This window comes from Oreochromis aureus, linkage group 3, assembly GCF_013358895.1.
Source record: "Oreochromis aureus strain Israel breed Guangdong linkage group 3, ZZ_aureus, whole genome shotgun sequence".
Lineage (NCBI taxonomy): Eukaryota > Metazoa > Chordata > Actinopteri > Cichliformes > Cichlidae > Oreochromis > Oreochromis aureus.
In genome coordinates this window covers 18,458,806-18,480,479 of record NC_052944.1, presented here as the reverse complement: position 1 = coordinate 18,480,479, position 21,674 = coordinate 18,458,806, and the positions used below count along the sequence as shown (strand labels likewise).

The 21,674-nt window shown below is 41.0% G+C and overlaps 1 protein-coding gene and 1 long non-coding RNA gene across 12 annotated transcripts in view; one reads left to right on the top strand and one right to left on the bottom strand.

Annotated features, from left to right (window-relative positions):
* LOC120438913 overlaps positions 1-1,090 on the top strand; it is a 79,687-nt gene extending 78,597 nt beyond the window's left edge. For all 3 annotated transcript variants that reach the window (XR_005612249.1, XR_005612248.1, XR_005612250.1), the window contains one exon: positions 627-1,090. This is a non-coding gene — a long non-coding RNA (uncharacterized LOC120438913). The remainder of the gene's footprint in view (positions 1-626) is intronic.
* LOC116333174 (adhesion G protein-coupled receptor L3-like) overlaps positions 1-21,674 on the bottom strand; it is a 260,507-nt gene that overhangs the window by 94,205 nt on the left and 144,628 nt on the right. For 5 of the 9 annotated variants that reach the window (XM_039609515.1, XM_039609509.1, XM_039609512.1 and 2 more), the window contains exons 6-7: positions 17,744-17,758; positions 14,338-15,138 (exon numbers count right to left, since the gene is read on the bottom strand). In XM_039609515.1, coding sequence (XP_039465449.1) covers positions 14,338-15,138; positions 17,744-17,758 — 816 coding nt within the window. Of the gene's footprint in view, positions 1-14,337; positions 15,148-17,743; positions 17,759-21,674 lie in introns of all 9 variants that reach the window. The other 4 variants (XM_039609511.1, XM_039609516.1, XM_039609517.1 and 1 more) reach the window with 2 other exon arrangements.

Below are 21,674 nucleotides of genomic sequence, written 5' to 3'. Positions count from 1 at the left end.
GGTGCTAAAACTGCATGTTGTAAAAGAAAAACCATTAGAGTACCTGATGGGAATCTGATCATGGATATTCACAGCTCATATGGAGGTCAGCAAAGGTCACAGTGCACCGGCGCAGATAAGCCGGTGGCTAAACAGGTGTGCTGAGGGGCCTGTTAGGATAAGGGGATGATTGTACTGGTCAGGAATGCTGATACTGAGGTGATTGTGACTGTGAGGGATTTCTGCTGAGGGAGTGTTTTTTGCTTAGACACCTATAAATGCAGACTAATGTAAGCACACTACTGTAAATGGATAATGAGATAATTCTTTGCTGAGTAAATATACAGAGGAGTACATTCTTCCTTGTACGACTCATGCTAGAATTTAAAAAAATGAATGTAATCAGCAATGAATCGATCCATTATTTGTTTTAGTGCACTCAGGAGGTTCTGGGCTAAAGCTCCTGTTGGTAATAGACTGTATATAAAAGACACACATAGCCAATGCTTTAAAGCATTAGATGCTGGCTCCGAAACCCTGAAAACCCTGTACAGTTCTCACATGAAAACAAAGTGGTATTAAGTATGTGAGGGCAGGATTTAATTATGCTGTTCCATTCATCTATTTTTTCTGCTTATCTCATTCAGGGTCGCAGGTGCGCCGGAGGCTATCCAAGCTATCGTGGAGGGAAAGGCAGAATACAACCTACAGTTCATCAGTCTGTTTCAGGCTAACGTGTAGTGACAGACAACCAATCACAATCACATGTACAGCCAGTTAACCTAACATGCATGTGTTTGGAAAGGCCCCAGCCCAGGACCTTCTTGCTGCAACAGTGCTAACCACCGCTCTACCGTTCCACACTCAGATATTAGGAAATTAAATTATGTAAGTGCTCCATTTTTCCTTTTGACATTAAGTCTCCCAGTAAGTAGATAAAGTCAGGTCAAGGCCTCAGATTAGCTGTTCAAAAAAACACAATGGTTACATCCACTTTTTATACAGTCTGTGATTATGACTATTAGCTTCTGCTTCTTTGTATAAAATCTGCTCTGTCACTTGTTATTTTAGCATTTCAGCCACGCACATTTCAATAGAGTTAGAATAAACCAAGAAGTAAAACACTGAACCAGGATGTCATTCTTCTATTTCCATGTAGTAGCCACACTAAAATCAGCAGAACGATTATACCTTATTTCTGATATCTGGTAACTTTATGACACCACTGGGAAACCATTAGGAAGCCCAGTTTATGTTGGGTTCATGTTGCTTGGTAACAACCAGACTGAATAGGCAGTTGGGGAAAGTGATAGGACTATTCTGTACCACCCCCAAAATACGTGCATGCATACTAGACCCTGAAAAATATAAGACTTTTCCGGTCCATGGCCCCGGTACCAGTCCTTGAGTCGTTTGATTGTTTGATACCGGGCCGTGAGAGTTGAGGCTCAGGTGTGAAATTTATAGTTTTCAGGGTTTTTATCGTTATTTTTTTAATCATTTTTATCGTTAATTCGGTTTCCCTGGTTCTTTTCCGGTGTGTTATGCATAAACCTTCTTTTTTTTGGTACTGGTACTGGTTTTATTTTGTTATATTTATCCGCGACACCTTAAAGGCTGGTCCGTGAAAATATTGTCGGAACCGCTGACTTAGATCATCAAGGTGTTGCACTGCAAATACAAGTTGCCAACAGGAAAGTTGCAGTGCTGGCCTTTACAAATGCCTGAATAGCTAATGTTTGATCATATTTAATGACATCAATCTGCCGATAAATCAAATCTAATGCATACATAGATTTGTAAGTAAAACACTACAGGAGTGTTAGCACTGATAGCAAAAGAGGTTCAAAGCTCATCAATAAATACTCATCAATATATAACTACAACAAATTTAAAAGACTGCACGACTGTGAGATCCTGTCAGATTTCCCTTGTAAACTATTCTCTTTATACACAGCGTAAAAGCAGGTGATGTACTGACTTTATTTCCAAGGTAAAGATTACCCCCCAAAATACAACCTCTCTATATTTTATGTTAGTAGCTTTTTGGTGTTACTTCTTATAGATGGTTCTGGCACACTCATCTACAGACTAATGTTATTCATTTCGGAGGACAGCTTGTTTTGAAAATGAGATTGTAGCTATTTGTCTGCCGTAAGTTGAATCTGTGAATATCTTTCCAAGTAAGTAGCCGGTGGGGTGAAACTCACGCTTTAAGCATGAAGGATGTTGTGCTGCCACTCTGCTTAGACGCTAAACCCACGTACACAAATGAAAATGGAGAAATGACAAATTTTACGTCGTGTTCAATAGCCTTCTGAATATTTTGTCAACAAACACTGCCAAAAACTGAAAAACGCCAACTGCTTCTCTAAGTCAGAGGCCATAAGATCTCTTTAGTTTACTATTTCTTTTAGAATAGTGATGATAAAACTCATCGTGCCACCTCCCTGAATGCTGGGGGTTATACGACAGAGAAATATGACTTGAGGATATAACCATCACGGCATGAGGTTAATTTAAAGTCACTGGGAACCTCGTCTGGAATGTAATTCCATTCTTCCATTTGATCCCGTTGAGTCCACCGTCAAATTATTTTTCAGAATGTCCTGTCTACATACTGCATGTTAAATATGCCTGCACACACACACACACATATGAAAAAGAAGAAAGTGTCCTTGAGCAAACTTAAATATCTTTTCCATGCGATGAGCGCAGGAGAAAAAAGAGAAAAGCCAGCAGAGGCAGACAGCAGCCATAGTCTGCAGGCACTATCGCCTTGGAGACAACACAAGGACATTTTGTTTTGCTTTTGCCAGCTTCCCCATTCTATTCAAAGTGACAACGAGAGAGCGAGAGGAGGGGAAAAACGATGTGAGCAGGTCTTTGGTATGCCCCGAGGAACTACTCTGTGACCTTACGGGACGATGTGAAGGGCTTGTCACATTTTGGTTTGAGTCTCTTAATGAACTGGAGTAACTCTTTTATTACCCAGATATTTTATATAGCGATCTTTGCATGAAAAGATTCCACTAGGATTATAATGATGTGGAATACCGCAAAGATTCCTTGGGAATAAGGCCATAAGTATGTTCCAATGCCAGCAACCTCTCGATTCATGAAACAAAGCAGGCACTTCAGCGTCCTCTTCAACTTCAATAAAATGACATCAAACCTCAAAGTGATTTCCCTTCTGTATATTTAAGCTTCGATGCGTTCTCAAAGGCATTGCAAAGTTGATTAAAAAGAATAAGAGCTACGAGCTGCTCCTGCTTTCTAAGCTTGAGGGCTCCTGAACGTCCCGAATGTTCGTGCACCACGACCAGCCACCTTTTCATTCACAGGATAGTAGCGAACTTCTGTGGGCACTCTGACTTCTACTCTCACTGAAACGCAAGCTGCACTCATCATTTACACCTCGCTTCTGTTGCCCCCCACCCCCCACCGAACGCGTGAAGACTGTTTCCACCACACATAGAGCTTTGTGCTTCATTTCAAAGCATTCATTTCTAACTAATTAGCCTCTCTTTCTGTATCCCAGGGCTCGTGGCTCCCACAATTAGATAAGCCCGCTCTACTTTGCTCCAGGAAAAAAACCTGCTACGCTATTATGAAATGGATCCGGTTCGTATGACGTGCCATTTCCGCACCGTGATCCGACTACGAGAAGCAAAGACTCGAGATCAAAAGAACTGGAAAGGGCTTTTGGGGGTAAAAATGAAACGAGCATCAGCCAGTAGAGTGACACTTCCAGCCTCGCGCTGAACCCAATTACCTCCTAATTTTAGCATTTGAACCTTTATGCGCAGTTACATCTTCAGCCGGGCTGTAGTAAATTTTGGACAGTCTATGTGTGATGTCACCCATTAACTTTCTTCAAGTTTGTTGAAAGCGTGTGAAATGGGATTTCTGTGAGCTGGGACGCATATTTTTAGACTGAAGCGTACGTGAAGCCAGAATCCACGATCAAGGTTGTTAGCGGGCCATAACGATACTTCTGTCATTTGGATGTTTGATCTGAGAGCGCTGCTTTCGCGTTGCAAATTCGTCTGCTTCTTACTTTTTTTTATGACATTAGCACTTTTTTTTTTTTTAGAAATAGGAGGTATAAAGCAAAAGTGAGAAGATCTTTTTGAGCAAATCACAGTGTGGCTGTGATGTCCACCCAAGTTGGAGATTTTTAGGTACCATGTTCAAGGCAAAGCTTTTGGAGTCTTCAAGGAAATGAGATAGTGTACACGACATTTTTAATCAGTTCCAATTAATCTGTTGAACGGCTGTTAAAAAACAAAACAAAAAAACTTGTTTATATTCCCGTGTGATATACTTGCAATTTAAAAGTCTGATTATTTGTTTCTCCTGTTTGAAGCAATGCATGAGAATGGAGTCTTGTTTGGGCAGCATGCATCAAGACAAACCAGAACATGGTAGCTCTTAACAGTTCATTAGCTTAAAAGAGTTAAGCTAATTGTAACTTGTGAAAAAAAGCAAGTTTTCTTGTCGTTGGTTGGTTTTATTGCACAAAGTAATGAGATCTGAAATCTACTGAGAATAACAAATGTGAGCTTGAGCATAATTTGGGTGAAAACCCATTTGGTGATTAACTATAATTAAAGTCTGACTAACTGTGACCACAAGTAGCAGACTTGTGGGTGGTCAGACAGAGGACCATGGATACCTCACTGTGGCATAAGTGCATTCGTCTTTGAGCCTCGCTTAAACTGCAGAGCTTGCTAGTTAGCCCCTTGATTACTTGCAGATGATCAAATATGATATGATTTTTCTTGTCTAGGAAGCTTTAAAAGGTGCTTAAATGTAATTTGCCTTCAAGGAGAGAGCCACGCCTGTTGCTTACCCCCGTTAGCAGGGCTTATGCTAAACTAGCAAGCTTCATGCTACGGCCATCGTACAGAGCAGGGTGTCAATATTTTCATCAAACTTTAAACAAAAAAAACCAAACTTCTAATTTAAGACAAGTCCAAAAAGTTAGAATCAGCTTTCTGCAGCTTCTCTGTAGAAACGGCTATTGAACTAAATTGATAGTCATAAAAGTCAGCATACGCTGCAAAATGTCATGCTAGCAGCTTCAAAAGAAAGAAACTTTATGACTCTTTAGCTTAACTTTAAGTAGGTTTAATTGATGTCTCTAAATGTAAGACAAAACGTTTAATGTAAAATGAAGAGATTACGTTCCAATGTGGCTCTAACCTGATATGGCAAATAGAACTGGCTTGTCATACAAGACATGAGTGGCTTGTTCATTCGCAGGCAACAGCTAAGCGATCATAAATCACAATCATAATGTAAAATTTTATCTTGGGCCATTTTTTTTCCATCTATGCAGAGAAAAATAATAAAAGCAGTAGCATCTCTTTCATATCACAACATCAGTAGCCATTACTTTCACGGCTTTATTCACTCAGCTCCTCATTTGATCATTTCCCTAATGTTTATGTCATACAATCCCACTGAAATGCTACACGTCCTCATGAGTTGAGGGGAATGGGTTGAAAATAAAATGATGATAATTATGATGAAAGTCGTCCTGCCATTAAATGGAACCTTTTGAGACAAGCCCACAAATCCATCAGGGAGTGTAACTGGGGCTGTGGGTGCGGGGCTGCTGCTGCTGCTGCTGCTGTGGGTGTTGGTGCGGAGGAGGTGCAGTAAATTATGCAGCCAGACATCCGGTAATGCTTCGATATCATCTGACATGATGAGAACCATAATGGATGGGAGCCATGCATTGTTTGGCAATTAATTTCTCATTCCCGAGCTCTCTTCCCAGGACTTGAGAGGGCATCGATGGAGGTCACACAGTGCTGGGAGAAGCGTATGCACCGGGCTGATATGTATGCACACATGGACACGGGCCTGGAGAGACACTCACTGTGTTTGAGGTAAATGACAGAAGAGATATGAGCTAAGTCTGCCTGCAAATGCGCTATCCTGAAGTACTGAAGGATGAATTAGCCACACAGCTGTGCAGTAAACAAGCAGTGTTTTTCCCTAATGTGAACGTAGCTTATGTGCATTTGCAAAACAGGATCTTCTGAATTTAATCTCTATATTTATATTTTCACATCTCGAAAAGTCGCTCAATTCGCCCTACCACTGAAGCGTGGTAATAAGAAGTATGCAAATCTGTTCCACATCTACATGTCTACAGCATGAAAGACAGTCCTGTGGTAGGGTTGCATTCAAACCTCACAGTGCACAGAAACCCAATATTTAGCATCAAGCTACAAGGAAGAATGCTGGAATGAGTTTTTATCTTTAGAGCCAAACCTTGAGTCTCTAGTGGCTAGTGACACAGCCAAACATCGTCAAACATATCAGGGACGGCAGAAAGAGGAAAAAGTAAGGTGCGAGGACACGAGCGGAGGGAATTGCGAAATCACTAAGAGGAAAAGCACGCTCCTCCAAGGTCCCACCGTTTGCCAAAGAAAAAGAAAAAGAGCAAAGCTTTTCATAATACCGTCAACCAACAGCAGAAAGGGCCAAATGGATACGGCCAATCTGTGTGGAGAAACCCTGACACTGGTGATAAAGAGAGTTAAAGATGCTTTAGAAGCCTCCAATCAGATTTACTCGGTTGATTGGCTAAAATAAATCACTTTGAGCTTGTGGGCCACCGAGCTTACCAAGCCTGTTAAATTTACTGTGGCAATTTTGGGGGGCTCTAGAGAAACCAGTTTCCACACTCACATAAAATCACACATGAGGAGTTATAAAAGACTAGAGATGTGGTGGAAAAGATCCCTGCATTGAAACACCCAAATGCATACATTACAATCAATGCGAGAAATCACAAATATTTGTCTTGAAAAGAACTTTGACTTTATGTTTTTTTCCCATTTCTGCACACGTCAGGAGAGATGGATTGGTTGTTGGCCTTAATTGAGGGATTGCCTGCCACCTCTCTCACTACACAGGTGATCTGTGTATGATTTCTGGATCAAGGCAGAGCCGCCAAGGCCAGTGATGGATGGCCAGTCAGGAGGAGGGACGCATATGATATATAAAGGGGTATCACAGAGAGGGTATGAGCACATGGCACATTGTGAACTACCTCAAACATGGGCATACCTGCTCAAAGGTCTCCCCTAATTCAGTCTCAGAGAGAACGATTGGAAAAACACGGGCACAAAAATGGCCACAACAATTATATTTGCTAATATAGTACAATTTGTTTTTAGCCCTGCTGTGAAACATCCAAAAACGGCTCTTAAACAACGACAAAGAGCTCCCTCTCTCAGTGCGAAAAAAATCTAAAGCTGCATTACTAACAGAAGCCCATTGTGTTGCGGCATTAAAGGGTTTGCTAGAAGAATTTGTGCATAAGTTTGTGTATGTGCAACATCAGGGTTGGGTGCACGGATTTGCGTACACGTGTTAGAAAAATCATTTTCGACTATAATCCTAAACCTTGCACTTTCCCTCGAAGAAAATTGCCCTCTGCGAGAGGTGCACCAGGCATGTGATAAGTGCCTCGCCTGCAAATAAGCATGTAGCCTACATTCCTAAGCCCCAACATCAAAAAGGGCTTCATACAGCAAGCAAAAGGCTGCATTTTTATGGAACGGTAGCATTTGGTTTGAATTGCTCAGTATTATATTCCTCAAAGCATTGTAAGGATAAAAAAAAAAAATCTATGATGATATATGACAAATGCAGGGCATCTCTGAATCTATATAATAGCTTGTCAAAAAAAAGCAGAAAAAAGTGATGACAGTTATTCTAAGCCAAGCACATAAGCAGTGGAACAGGAAGGACAACAGTTTGTTGCCTTTAAAAGCACACTGAGTCACACTCACATTATCTGCAGCGACTTTGCCAGCCTGCATTTACTGCTTAGACAGTCTTAATCAATTTAGCATGTGTCAGGCTCTTCCAAATAGAGCCAAGATGGCCCGAACGTCCAAAACATTGGCTGTTTCGGCATGAAGGTCGGGGCGTCACGTCTGCTGACTCTCTCCAGGCCAGCAGGGCTGGCGTCGTGCCTGGGCCAGATGGCAACATGTGGCAGAATTACAAGATTGTCAGACAATGAATGTATCCATGACACCAACTGTGCCACATCAAATGCACCAATCATGAGTCGACGAAAACAGTCACTCGCGCAGCGACACACGCAGACATGAGAGGGTGTTTGGCTAAAACGGCAAGATGAATCAAAGACCACAGAGGCACTGCTGATTTCTGTAAAGTGTCATCATCAGGCATAATTAAAGCCATTCACAACAAACACACCATTATAATGTTTAATCGATGATGTGAGGCTAAACATAGAAATCTCCCAGAGTCTTGGTGTTACGTCGGCATAAAAAGGCTGTGGAAGCAGCTTGGAATATTAACTTATGGCTGGTATGTTACTGCTACAGACAGCAGCAGCAGGTGAGAGAGGCTGAGGCAAATTTTCTCATGTGGCTGCCCTTGCCCTTTGCTGTCCTGTGGTGTTAATGCAGCGAGCGCCTCATGCTCAGTGTGGCAGACAGCACAGAGGTTGTCGGGAAAAAAGCTTTATAGTTTTGTAACTGATACCGTCATCGTGGCGATAACTTCGTCGGAAGCGAGCTACGCAAAAATATTCATCTCTAAGATGAAGACACATACTGCAAAAGGAAATCACGTGATTCCATGTTCAAGCTTACAAAAGTGCATTTAAGAACACATAAAAAGAAAAAAAGGTTAAAAAATAGTATTGTGAACAGCTGTATATATTTCAAGATGATCGCCATCTTGGCAGCATAAGGGAAGATACCAACAGACAATTTTGAGCCAGAGGGAGGGAGATATTTGCTTAGCATGGGTGCTAAATGAGATGCTAGCTAGCTAGCATCTCAATTAGCTAGCTAGCTAGTTAGCTAGCAGATGCACTTTTTTTTAAAGCTTTTGAGGTTATATACATGTCTCATAGTTTGGTTTTAAACTGTTGTAATGACTTAAGAATTTAGTATTACAATCAGAGGCAGGGTATCATTTGTCAAGAGGGGTCCTTTTATTGTTTGTTGTTTTTTCCCGCCACTGCAGTAAATCATGAACTACAGGGATCTTATATATTCTGAAAGCTGTTAGAATATTTATTACATCAATGTAACGTTTATAGAATAATTATGAACTATTAATTACAACTAGAAGATTCCAGAACTTAATCATAACCACAGTTTACAAGAATATTTCAATGTGTTTTTTAAATTAAATCAATATGCATAATAATCTCATATATTCCTCTTCACAGACAGGTGATCAAACTAAACATAAAAATACAAATAGCATAACATGCCAGATTTAAATTTCACTCCCACTTAACATTGCTGCGAGAGTAAGAAAACAGTCTGCTTTGATAATGGATATTTTCTGATTTCCTGCGGAGCACTGTTTGCAGTGCGTTGCCTCTCTTTTATCCACAATTTGCAAAGTTACAGACGGTAAATGAAGCAACTTTATTACATTTACTGAGATCTGCTCAGAAATTTGTAGTTTGAGAGTCATTAAATATGTGAAAATGACTCAGCTCTGTAACCTGTTCTAAAGCATCTTGGGTCGCATGTTTTAAATGATGCAGGGAATTGCGGTCAGGTTAGGGTCAATCTGTTCGCTCAAGAATGTATCTGATTTGTCACTACAACACCATTGTAAAGCCAACAAATGCACAACTCATTACACCAAATTCCAAAATCAACAATCAGCTTTTGTGTGTCTTCTGATGCTCTGAATCTACTTTATTTTTCTTTCATTTAGTTAGTGGCAGTCTTCTCTTTGAAACAGTGATCCTTAGTGGCTTAATGAATAGTTAGAACTAAACGGTGTCATTTCTGTTGTCTCTACTGCGTTGGATGAAAACCCTCAAAGTAAAAGTCAGTTTTTGACTTGACTGTTGTTTGCGCTACATGCAGTGCTAAAAAATAAATATATTTAACCCCAGTATACACTCCAGTATATAGTGAAAAGACTTACAGTGTAGTAGCATCATAATACAAACAATAATTAGTTATTGTGTTTGTTTATCTAAAGGAGGTCTTTTTTAAGTGAATAATATGCTACCATGTCGTTTAGCATGTTAGCATAATTACCTTTGCTGATTAGCGTAAACTCCAGCTGAGATGGCTCGTACTAGTTGAAACTGTTAGTTAAAATATGTTTGATTTGGTATTTTCTAAGCAAGGTACAAACCTAAAAACTGGTATATTTCCAAATGAACCATTTCAGGATCTGTTTTAGGATTATTTATTAGCACTTTGTTGGATGAGAACCAATGACAGTAAACAGAAAGCAGTTGAGAGAAGGAGTAATTGTTTTCAGCTGTTATCCGTGGCAGTCCTTCAGTAAGAAAATTGTCCATGTGATGGGACACATTTGGTTTCAATGGAACATCGATTTTTTCAAGGATTTCTTTTTTTTTGGCTGCCTGGTCTACAACTAACAGGGTTGACACTAATTTCATGCAGCTCCTCAACTTGCTGGGCGGCAATCTTCGTAGTCCTGAAACAATCCAGTGAAGTCTGTCCTCAGTGAAGGAGATGATTGAGCTGAATCGCAAAGTGATGGAGGAGGTGAAAAACACTACAAAAGGTGAATTTGAAGCGCTGGCTGATGGATAGTTGAGAGTCAGCTACTGTCAGATCAACATGCTCAAGAGAGGTCACTTTGGCCTTTGTAATATTTTCCATTTACCACCATGTTTTTTTTAAGTTCCTGCTTGCATGCATGCTTGTGCTACTAACCATTCATGTAGTGCTGTCCTTAAGCTTTATTTTCATTTATGCTTTAAAAATATTAACACAGCAAATTTATTTTAGCTGTCCTCTCATAATCAGCATTGAATACGATCATGAAAAGTGATAACAAAGATTTTATGTCTGCCTACTAAAAGCTACACTTTCTACTGCAAGTTCAATGAAATTAATTATCAGAAGAGCACACTTGTGCATGGATCATCTGTCTTTAAAAACATCCTGTCTGGATCAAAATACTGGTCGGCTTGTTGAGGAGGCTGCAAGTGGACAATTAAGTGAAGCTCACAGCCAGTGTGCACATCCAACCTAATTTGTAGATTTTTTAAATTGGACACATTTTTTAAGGTTGTAATGTGGTTTTGGCAATTCCAGTTATCATCCCCCTGCCCCAACCTACTCCCCCCCTAACACGTGCTGTACCCTGGGCATACGGCAATGGAGCCCCAGCTGTGGGTCTGGCCATGTATCTGCTGCTCTGTTGCCCATATACCATGCTCCACTGCTGTGGCAGGTCAGGCATGCTCGTGGAAGTGGAAGCACAAGTGGAAATGAGCTTGTGTTAGTGCGATCAGAGAATGACACCTTTCTGTAAGCGCTAACAGGCACTGTGATCATGACACTAGATCAAATTTCAGAAGCTCATGTTTGCAGGAAAAGGAAGAGACTACATCGGCTTTTGACTCTCTAGTGTTCTGTGGTTCATCGAATCATTTGTTCTGGGCTTGCCGAATGACAACAATTACTCAGAATGAACTACAGCTAACACTTAGGATTTCTTTTTAGCTTAAAAACAACTCACATTTTTGCATCAAAAGGATTCAAATCCTCTTTTTCCACACTTTACCAGCTCGTTCATCGTTGTGCATTTCTCTGACAGATGTTTCCAGGTTTCCTCTTTGCGCATCCTCACCGGACTAGCAAATTAATGGAAGAAACAATGCAATACAGCTGCGAGTACAGACTAATTTGTGTGCAGTGAAGTGGTACGCCGATGCTGATTCAAACAATGTGTTTGTGACTATCCTGCCATCTTAAAATTAGGCTACTCGTGAGAGACAACCATGTGGAAGCTAACAGCCAGTGCTTTATTCAGATTAAGTCTGTATCCTTCTAAATGTTTCCTTACTCTGGAGCCCATTCAATCACTCTTTCATTCCTCGATCAGTCTGTTTATCTGACGTTTATATTTGCTCTGCAACTCCATCCATTCACTTAATGCAACATTTTACTATCTATATTCATGCAGCAGACTCTTTGGAGGGCAGCCTGTTCTGCAACTGCAGCCAATAACACAATCAAACACTTCTCAATGGGAAGTCTGCTGCTGAGACTTTGCATGTGCGAGTTTCTACATGACAGAAATGTGTGACCACTGCATATAAATGCCGAACCATCTCATATAAAAGGCACATAACACCGCTCTACGCTCCTTAACTACGACATATTACATTTTGGACAGTCATGCATCGTCAAAAGTGAACGCTGTAAGTACGGCCACTGAAAGAATGAATGCATTACAGGGTGTGCTGGAGCGCGACTTGATGTGTAAAAAAAAAAAAGATTTTGAGAAAAGTAGCAGCCAGCTAAAGAAAATAAATTAAAGTGGCAAGCGGCAGGTAGAAAAAAGCTCCAGAGGAGAAAGCAGGAGTAAGGATTTCACAGTCAAATAACTTGTGACATTTTTGACTGGAGCTGTTGATGAGATAGCGCAAAGAATTACCTTGGTGTGTCAAAACAGGTTCTTTTTCTCCGTTTTATGCTTCCCAACAAGCACCAATTTATAAAAAGAACAATGGAGTGGAGAAATTAGACTTTTCAAAAGAGTTCTGGGAAGTTTAATGTGAGCAGTCACTTGTTCCTTTTTCAAAGTCAACAGCCAGACTGAATAAAAGCCCTAAGCCTGTGGCTAAAGAATGTGCGGAAAAACTCTCGAGTTAAACAGAAAATGTGTCACGCGCCTAAGAATTTAAGACAATAGAATTATTATTTCTGTGCCTGAAAAATCTTTTCTCCTATTGTTACACGTGATGAAAGAAAACACATCATATGATTGCTAAAAATGGTGCTTCGCTTTATGCTAGGCACTGTTTTTAATAGTCATCTGTCTGCAGTACGTCGCCATGTGTTAAACTCTGCTTCACTTTCAATTTGGGACGAATCAAAATAAACTGAGCACCATACCCCACAGCCAATTGCCACTAGCCCACACACTCTTTAAGTATAAATGCATATGTTTATCAGTGTTTGACCAAAAAACAAGACGTGCCGTGCCAAGCTGTTCTCACGCTACACATTAAAAAAAAAGTGTCAGCCGGAACAAACATGCTAATAAAAAGTTTAAAAATAGCTGGTGTGAGATCAAAAGAGTCATTAGTAAAGTAAAATCACTCATCGCCTAAGGTAGGGGTGTCAAACATAAGGCCCGGGGGACAGAGTCCACCCAAGAACGACTCCAATCCGAACGGCTTTTTTGGAAAATGTGAAGGACTTCAAAGATTTTGACATTTTAACTGTATTTTCATCAATTTTAAGCTTGAATTATCATTCATACTACACCAAAGTAATTAAGTAACAGATAAACAATTAAAGGGTTGGAAATTCCAATAAATTTTAAAGAAATTTACATTTCTTACAGTAAGTTCAAAGTAGAGTGCATTTGGCCCTTGATGGACAATCAGTTTGACATCCCGGTAGGAATATGTCAGATCGTATAGCAATGAGCTCACTATGAACCCAGACAGGTCATTGTTGCATTCAGCTTCCTCATATCCAATATTATGTACTACATGACTGCAAGTGATACACAGTCGGCCTTTATGTGGTTATTATAGAAGGGAAGGGAGGCAAAGTGTAGTAATCAAATATGACGATTACTAAAATTCAGCTCATAAACTGTGATTCTGTGACAGCTCAGAGTCTGAAAAAAAGACTTCCTTTAGATTTCTGTGAGATTAATTAATGAGATTTTTTTTCATGTTTCTGCTGTTTAGCACGTTCTCAAAATCATATCTTTCAGTGATCTGAATAAATAACTGAGACACATATGCAGTACTTGTCTTGTACGTGCCTTTCCATTAATGTGACTGCATTCAGTGGTGAATGCAACACATAAACGTTAGTAGGTTCAACCTGAAGCCGCCATGACTTGAAAAGTGACTCATTCAGATGGAATCAGATACATGAAAAGGAGGGCACGTCTGAAAGTCGTTGACATCAGAATGCTTTCACGGCTTATTTTTAATACAGCATTTTTTGTGATCAGCTGGAAATTTGGAATGGGATAGTGGCTACAAAATGAAAGGGTAGTGGATAAAAAAAAAATACGCTAGGAATCACTGGTGAAATTTTGGTCAAACATCGATAAAACATACACACTGGGAATGACACCTAGCCAGCAGGCCGGGACCTTTAGAGTCCTGCTACGTGCCTACCATCTGAAATTGCGTCATCATTTCATTGCAGAAAAAAGTAACAATTAAAATTTTAATTTAATGAGATCCTCATTTCAAACTCTATGCGTGCAAATCAAATGCACTGCTCACATGCTGTTCCTACACATTCAGATTCTGGCATTTCAGTGCGATTTCACATAAATGAAAAATGAGGAAGCTGGACTTACCTAGCCTGTTGTCCAATGCTCCAAAATCAAGAGAGTACTTGACAACGTGGTAATTGTTCCAAACATAGAGCAGATTGTCCCTGGGGTTATAATCCACAGCAGCGATGTACTGATAGGAGTTGGGGAAAGGGATGTCCAGAAAGCCGTCTTTACTGAGTTCTGTGTTGTAGATGTAATCGATTTTGTTTCCCGTCGCTTCATTGTCATCATCCTCATACACCGACTTCACCACATAAAGGATTCCGCAAATCATGAAGGCGTTAGACGCCGATCGCTTGTCATAAGCCGTGTCCCAGGTCCCCTCAACGCGCAGTGTGTAGGGATTAAGTTGGCTGATCACAATCCGCCCGTTGTTCTGCTCGGTCGCGTAAATCACCCACAGGCCATTTTCGTCTACAGCCAAATCAATGTCTGATTTCCCTCCCCAGCGGTACGGAGACGTGTCGTGGTAGTTGGCGTTGGCTATGATGGCCTCGCCGCTCTTGATGCGAGTTCGCAGGTCAAACTTGACAATGTTGCGTGTGCGCTCCTTGTTGAAGAAGAGCGCCCCGTCGTAGACCACAAAGCCCGTTCCATCAACGCGATGCGGGAGCTTGTAGGTCGTCGTTGGCCTTCCAGCGACAAAGTCTTCTTTGGATGAGTATTCGGTCAAGGTGTCCGTGCGGTAGGGTGTCCAAGGCATGTAGTAGATCTTATCCGAAGCTTGAAGAGGGTCTTTGCACCAAGCTCCGGACTGGTGGTCCGATTCAAAGAGATGCTCGCTCTGGTACACCCTCCGCAGAAGCCCTGGGCACAGGAATACTGAGGAGCCAAAAATGGGGAAAGACAATTACAGAGTTACATTGGCAGGTATTAAACAGACGAATCAGAGACAAAATTGAACAAGTTTAAATCTGTGTTAAGATGGGCAGTTTTAGAAGAAAAGCAGATAAAAAAGATTTGTGTGAAGAACACTGATAGTTAGAATTGTTTGGATTTTATTACTAAAATTAAACAGAACACAATCACTAATAAAAAAATACCCAACCCACAATGAGCCTTTTCATTATTTCCAACAGTGTCTCCAGTGCAGTGAGCGCTGCTTTGCTTTCAATTACTTACTGTAGTCTTCAGCTGTTACATATGATACTTCGACTACAGTTACCGGACCCCAGAGGCAAGTAGTTACAATGTGTCTGAATAAACTGGCTTTGAGTTTGGAGGGAGAGAAGAGTAAATGAAGTCAGGGTTATCTCTGCTGACTTAATGCGGAGCAGAAACGAGTCAGAAGTCACCGATGGAACTTACCCGAACACCACTAACTCGCCCACATAAACACACAAATTACCATTTGGGTTCCCTTCAGTTTCAGTTACACTTCGCACAACGGCTTCTCTTCACATCCAATTAGATACTGTGCCAGGGAAGAAAATAGGTTTTATTCTTCTCTTTCATGAAAGCACCCCAGTGGCACTTCTTAGTAAACAGCATTAAACACATAACCCCTCCCCCAACCTAAAATTTTTTTGATACATAGCTGCACTTCAATTATTGGCCAAGGTAGAGCTTTAGGAGAAAGAAAACAAACTAAAGCGACATCATCTGTGTAATGATTGCCTGTCCATTATTTCACCTACATGACCGTGACATGATTTACAGCCCCACACACAATAAACTAATTATATGTAAACCGGTTTGTACTCAGATCTGATAAAGCCAATACAGCTGGAGAGGGTCAATGGTGGAAAGCTAATTTTAGTTCATTATGGATTATCATGGACTGAGGCAATTATAATTTTCTTTTCTTTCTAAGTAGATTTTATCTGCATACAGAATTACAACAACAACACAGCATAAGAGTTTAATACTGCAATTAAAATTGTACAAACAATAACACATGTAACAACGAAAGCTAAAACAGCAGACGAAGGAGAAACACAGGCGGAAAAGAAGGCACAATTAAGAGCTTCCCCCACTTTCAACAGGTTTGCTCCAGAAGAATATCAGAAATAAAAACGATGTGTGCGAGAAGGCTCTCTCCGCTGTAACAGGCCAGCAGCCTGACAGTGCGCTGACAGCTTCTAGCCGTGGATCCATTGAGAGGTAAAAGCTGCGGGCTCCGTCGAGGAATAGACAGGGAAGAAAAAACAAAAAAAACACAGACGCTTCTTTCCCTTGTAATCTCCTAAGATTAAACATGTTGTCTACCTGCAGGTGAAAATGTGGCGAGATGCGTCCCGTTGACATACAGCCTCGGCACACATCTCAGCGGTGCTCAGCTAAACGCTAAGAGGGCCGTTTCTATGGTTGAGAAACACAAGATGCGCTGGGGTACAAGGTCAGAGTCGGCAAGCTTTGTTCTGACAGCACACTGGGCTCTATGGAGGTTGTAAAATATGCTTTTTTGTTGTTTTTAAGGATGCAAGAGATGGAGGAGTGAATGGAAGACATTAGAGGAGCGATACAAAGGCTCACATGGCTTTCATGGGGAACTTCACAAACCGTTACCACAGCAGCGCCCGTCGTATCGGTAAAACGTTTTTAACTCCCCTTTCACCTTCGCTGCTCGTTCTCGTTGCCTCTGGTTTCGCGATACGTCATTAACTAATGACTACAATGAGACAGAAAAAAATGCATTGCCTCGGCCACTTCAGCAGGCTTTATATGTATGGCGTCGTGCAAAAAGATAACGCGGCGCAGGTATCGAAGCCAAACCCATTCCATTTCTGCGGTTTGGCTTCGATCCATCTTTATTGTTAACATCTGACAACGAACAAACTCTCCAGGTCGTGTAAAAAGGTAAGACTACAAACACGGTACAAAGCTCCTGGGGCACAAGTGTAGCTTTAGCATATGTTTTGCAGCATCATACAGTGCTGATAAGGTAAGAATGCAGCTGCTATGATTTATCCCTAGTATTGACTCTTTTTAGTCCCTGAAGGTTATAGTCATCATCATGTTAGAGCTATAATGAAAAATGCTGACAGCTTACTGGACAAGCTATTGATCAACCTGTATAGCCCTCTGCTTTAATATTATGCAGCTGATAACGCAGAGCTGGAAGAATTTTCAGTTATTACAGGGAATAAAAACACGCCGGGGTTATGAGATTTCAGCAGCGAGGAGGTTTGCGATGGCTTGGATGTCAAAACCCGTGTGGTTGATACTGCTGATGAACAAGAAGTGAAGGCACGGGGTCAGAAGGTTAATTAATGTTTTGGACGCTGCTGTACATTAAATTCCCTAACGATGTTTCATGGAAAAACCGGATATTCCCCATGAAATGCATGTTGAGCCACAGTAGCGAACAACACAATGGTCCTACAAAAAGTTGCCGTAGCGACCCGTCACCGGCAAATAGCAAGCGGGTGCCCAAATGGAAATGCAAGATGACAAAGACAAAGAAAAGTTGTTGGTATTTAGTTACCTTTTTGTTCCACTTCTATTTTTTTAGGCATGAAGGGGAGAGAGAAAGAAAGAAAAAATACAAAGAACAGGTTAACGTCGTGATCACTGTCTTTATTTCCCAGATACTCCAAGAGAAACATGGGTTAGTAGAAGAGGGACACACAAAACATTTCATCGTCAGTTGTTTCTTGTTTTTTTTAGAAAGGAGACAGCGTTGCGCCTCATATGAGCCTGCTGCAAAAAGACAGATTAATCAACAACTCTGAAATTGTTGTAGAACATGCTCTGGGTTTTTTGCACTGACGCCTGCACAGGAACAAAAAAACAGAGACATCGCTGTGGGGATGGGAATGTATGAGACGAGGCAGGGCTTTTAGCCATAAAAAACATTTCAACATTTTATCATTTATAGATGGTAAGTTTAAGCTTAATGCTTCTATCTGTTTAAAGCTTATCGTTAGAGCAGGATCAGGTGACCCCGACCCTGCCTTAGTTATGCTGACATAGGCTAGAACCCTTCCCCAGGTACAAACAAGGCAAAGGGTCATCCACTTCACATCATCATCATCGTCATCAACTACCAACAAATCAACCATATATACCTGTATTTACCTGCACATATACAGCTCTCATTCACCATGCTGGTTTTTCAGCATAAATATGAAAATCCTGTAATAATAATAATAATAATAATAATAATAATATAACGTATAACTATCCGCTGTGACTTGAAAACACTTGTTTTTAGAAATAAACCACAAGAAAGGAAAATGTATTCTTATTTCCATTAAGTAATCTACTCTAAAAACCAATAATCCAACATTCAACCATGTTAATCTACTTAAATTCTCCACATACAGCACAATGTGCAGCATTTCTGTTTAACTTAAGTAGCTTCTCTTAGCTTTGATTTTTGTAATTTGGCACTATATAAAATGCAATTGAATTTTTCTCCAGTCATATAAAATGTTTACATATTGTAGACTTTTTAAAATTTTATGATACTTAGAAACTTCTGAATTCTTCAGAAATGTTTTGACCATTCTCAAGTTTGTTCAAGCTAAAATAATCTGTCCAACAGTTGAGCCACTGCAAAACACCACACATTGATTTAGCTCCTAAACTAATAATCAGACACTCATAACCTGAACAGACTGATGACAATAATGATGATTACCGTATACAATTCCTCCCCTTATTCAATGGGATGCAGTAGATGATGTAAATCATTCTAAATTGACCGGTGCGACTGTTATTAGATTATTATAATGGACGACGTGCTGGATATTGATTTCACTTGGACTGAGATCGAGATTTAAATCTGCATAAACACATTCTTATTGACGCACACTTGAAACATTGACATATTTCCAAACACGTTACCATTTGCACAGCAGACAGAGAGCAACGTTAGTATTAAACTGGAGTTTTATTAGTGGTCATCAGTGTTGAGGTAGCTAGACGACTAAGTAAAGGAATAATGTGTTACAGCACTACTCGTTACTTTAAAAAAAAAAAAAGTGCTTATGTTACTTAATTACTCTCTGGAGTAAGTAACGCACTACCTGTTGCATTACTTTTGCATTACTCTGTAAAATGGCCTGATTATCAGTTAATAATAAAACCCTACAGCTAGAGTCTCACGCATTAGCACAAATCCCTATCCTAATGAGGACATATATACAGTCTTTCTTTTAATGCAAAGCTGACAACAAAATCAATCCACTGAGATTCTACTGTAGAAATTGAGGCTACAATACTAATGCTGACCATCACTGCCTGTTTTGAAGATCAGCCTCAGGCGGCTGGTCTGGGGTCAGCATACTTTCAGCTTTAACATCATTCTGGGTGTTTGGCTAGTTTTGTGTTAGCATGCTATCTGTGGAGATCTTTGCGAAGAACTGAAGTTATGTTAGCAGTGCAATGCAACTGTGGCTGTCTTGGACGCAGTTTGCATTTACTGTCACACCCTTGTTCTTTTGCGCCATTAAAAATGAAAAGCGATGCCCTTAAAAACTGAAATCAGGTGACTGTAGTGCAAGTGTGAAGAAAGAAACATGCCTGTGCTGCTGTAAAATGTAATCTGATTGTAGCTCATTGTAGCCTGTTTCACCCAACACTGGTGGTCACCTAGCATGTTCAAATTTAGTATTCTCAGCCTTTCTATCTACCCAAAAAATATAAAAATAAATGATTTAAATAATAAAATTAAAAACCTGCTAGCAAAGAGATGCTAAATCACACAGAAGAGCTAAGCAGATCAGCAGAACCAAGTGATTAATTCACTCCAAGAGATCTCTCTCGCATTAGCATTATCCACTGTGAATAATAACTCCACATACTTCTGACTTCAGCTTCATCACGGTGACTTCAGGCAGGAAAATATGTTTCTCACTGATCTGCTTCTGTTACTCAATTCAAACGTTAAGTAGCTCATTTCAAATTTAAAGTAAATTTATGTAGCATCTCGTCTTCAAGTGGGAGCTTGAGTGACCTATTTTTTTTTAAACATGACTCCTGCAAGAGTAAGGGAAAAGTAAGTTTGCAGTCTACATCTAAACAAGCACACCGAAAGCCTGCTGAAAACAAACTACTGAGCCTATTACATCTTAACTCTCTATATAATTCTTTTTTTTCGGTGAAGTGAACAAGCCTTTTATGTCAGACATGGCGTTTTGTCAGTCTCCTTCATTCGCAGTTGGTGTTAGCATCCACCCTGTGCGCCTGCTCCTGTCCCTTCCCCTTCAGTAATCCCGGTTCTAATAAGAGAGGATTAACCTCTGTTACTAGGGCTTACAAGAGTCCTCTCCTCCAAATGGAGAGTGCAACAGAGTGAGGTATGGAGGTCAGTGGGCAGGTGGGGTAAAGTTTGAAAGATGGGAAAGTTATTAGAGGAGAACAATATTAATGCAAGGCACTGAGCCAACGAAAGGGAGAGAGAACGAGGATGTCGGGGGACGGAAAGAGCACGAAGGAGAGGAAAACAACGGGGAGGGGAGAGGCTTGAGCAAGTCGTCCGTGTTTGTCAGATCATAAACTGGTACAGCGCAGCACCTCATTAACAGAAAACGCTCCAGCTGTCACTGCAACACAACAAGTCCATACCAAGCGCGAGCAACAATTGCTTCGGGCTGCATGTGAATCGCTGTTACCGACACCCCAAATTTGCCAATAACTCTGAACAGCATGCGGACCCCATAGATCAAATCAAAGTAAACAGCCAAACGCTACCCGATCAAAGCCTCCTCACCTCCCGTGAGCAATGGCCACACAACGGGGACCGCGGGGAGGCCGGCGTTTCTGATTGAGCGATCGCTAACAGCGGCGAGGCGAGAGGAGGGTAATGATCTAAAGAAAAAGGCATTAGTGGCGGGGATGTGAGAAGCAGTATACAACGCAATCACCGGGGGAGACGGTGTGAGGAGGGAGTAAAGGATGTGGATGAAATCCCTGACGAGGAAATGCGCCACTCCCCGGGCGAAGTCCAGCACGGCGGCCCTTTCGCTCGACCGGACGACACCGCCAGATGCAACAAGGTCACCCATCAGAACGCTCGAACCAATTTGTCCTCGTTGTGTCGACTCGTGTTTCACCGTAGACACTACAGACTGAGATATATACCTGCGATATGTGGCTTGGACATACTCAGTCACACACACGCAAGAGAAGCAGCGGGGAAAAGCAGAGATGGAGAATTGATTCATTTGAAAAGCTTCTTTACTCCACCGCACCACCCCCATTGTGACCTTAATACGATTTTGGTCACGGCTGTCACTGAGTCACTAAAAAGCACTTAGCTCTCTCATCTCTTTCTTTTCTCTCTCCCTTCTCCTCGCCTTTTTTCCTCTGTCCCCACTTTCACGTCTGAGGAACTATCAAAAAAAGTGCGCACAGATCAAAAAACATAAGGGTCCTTCCAGATGAAACACGGACCCGGCGTGGAGCCGTCG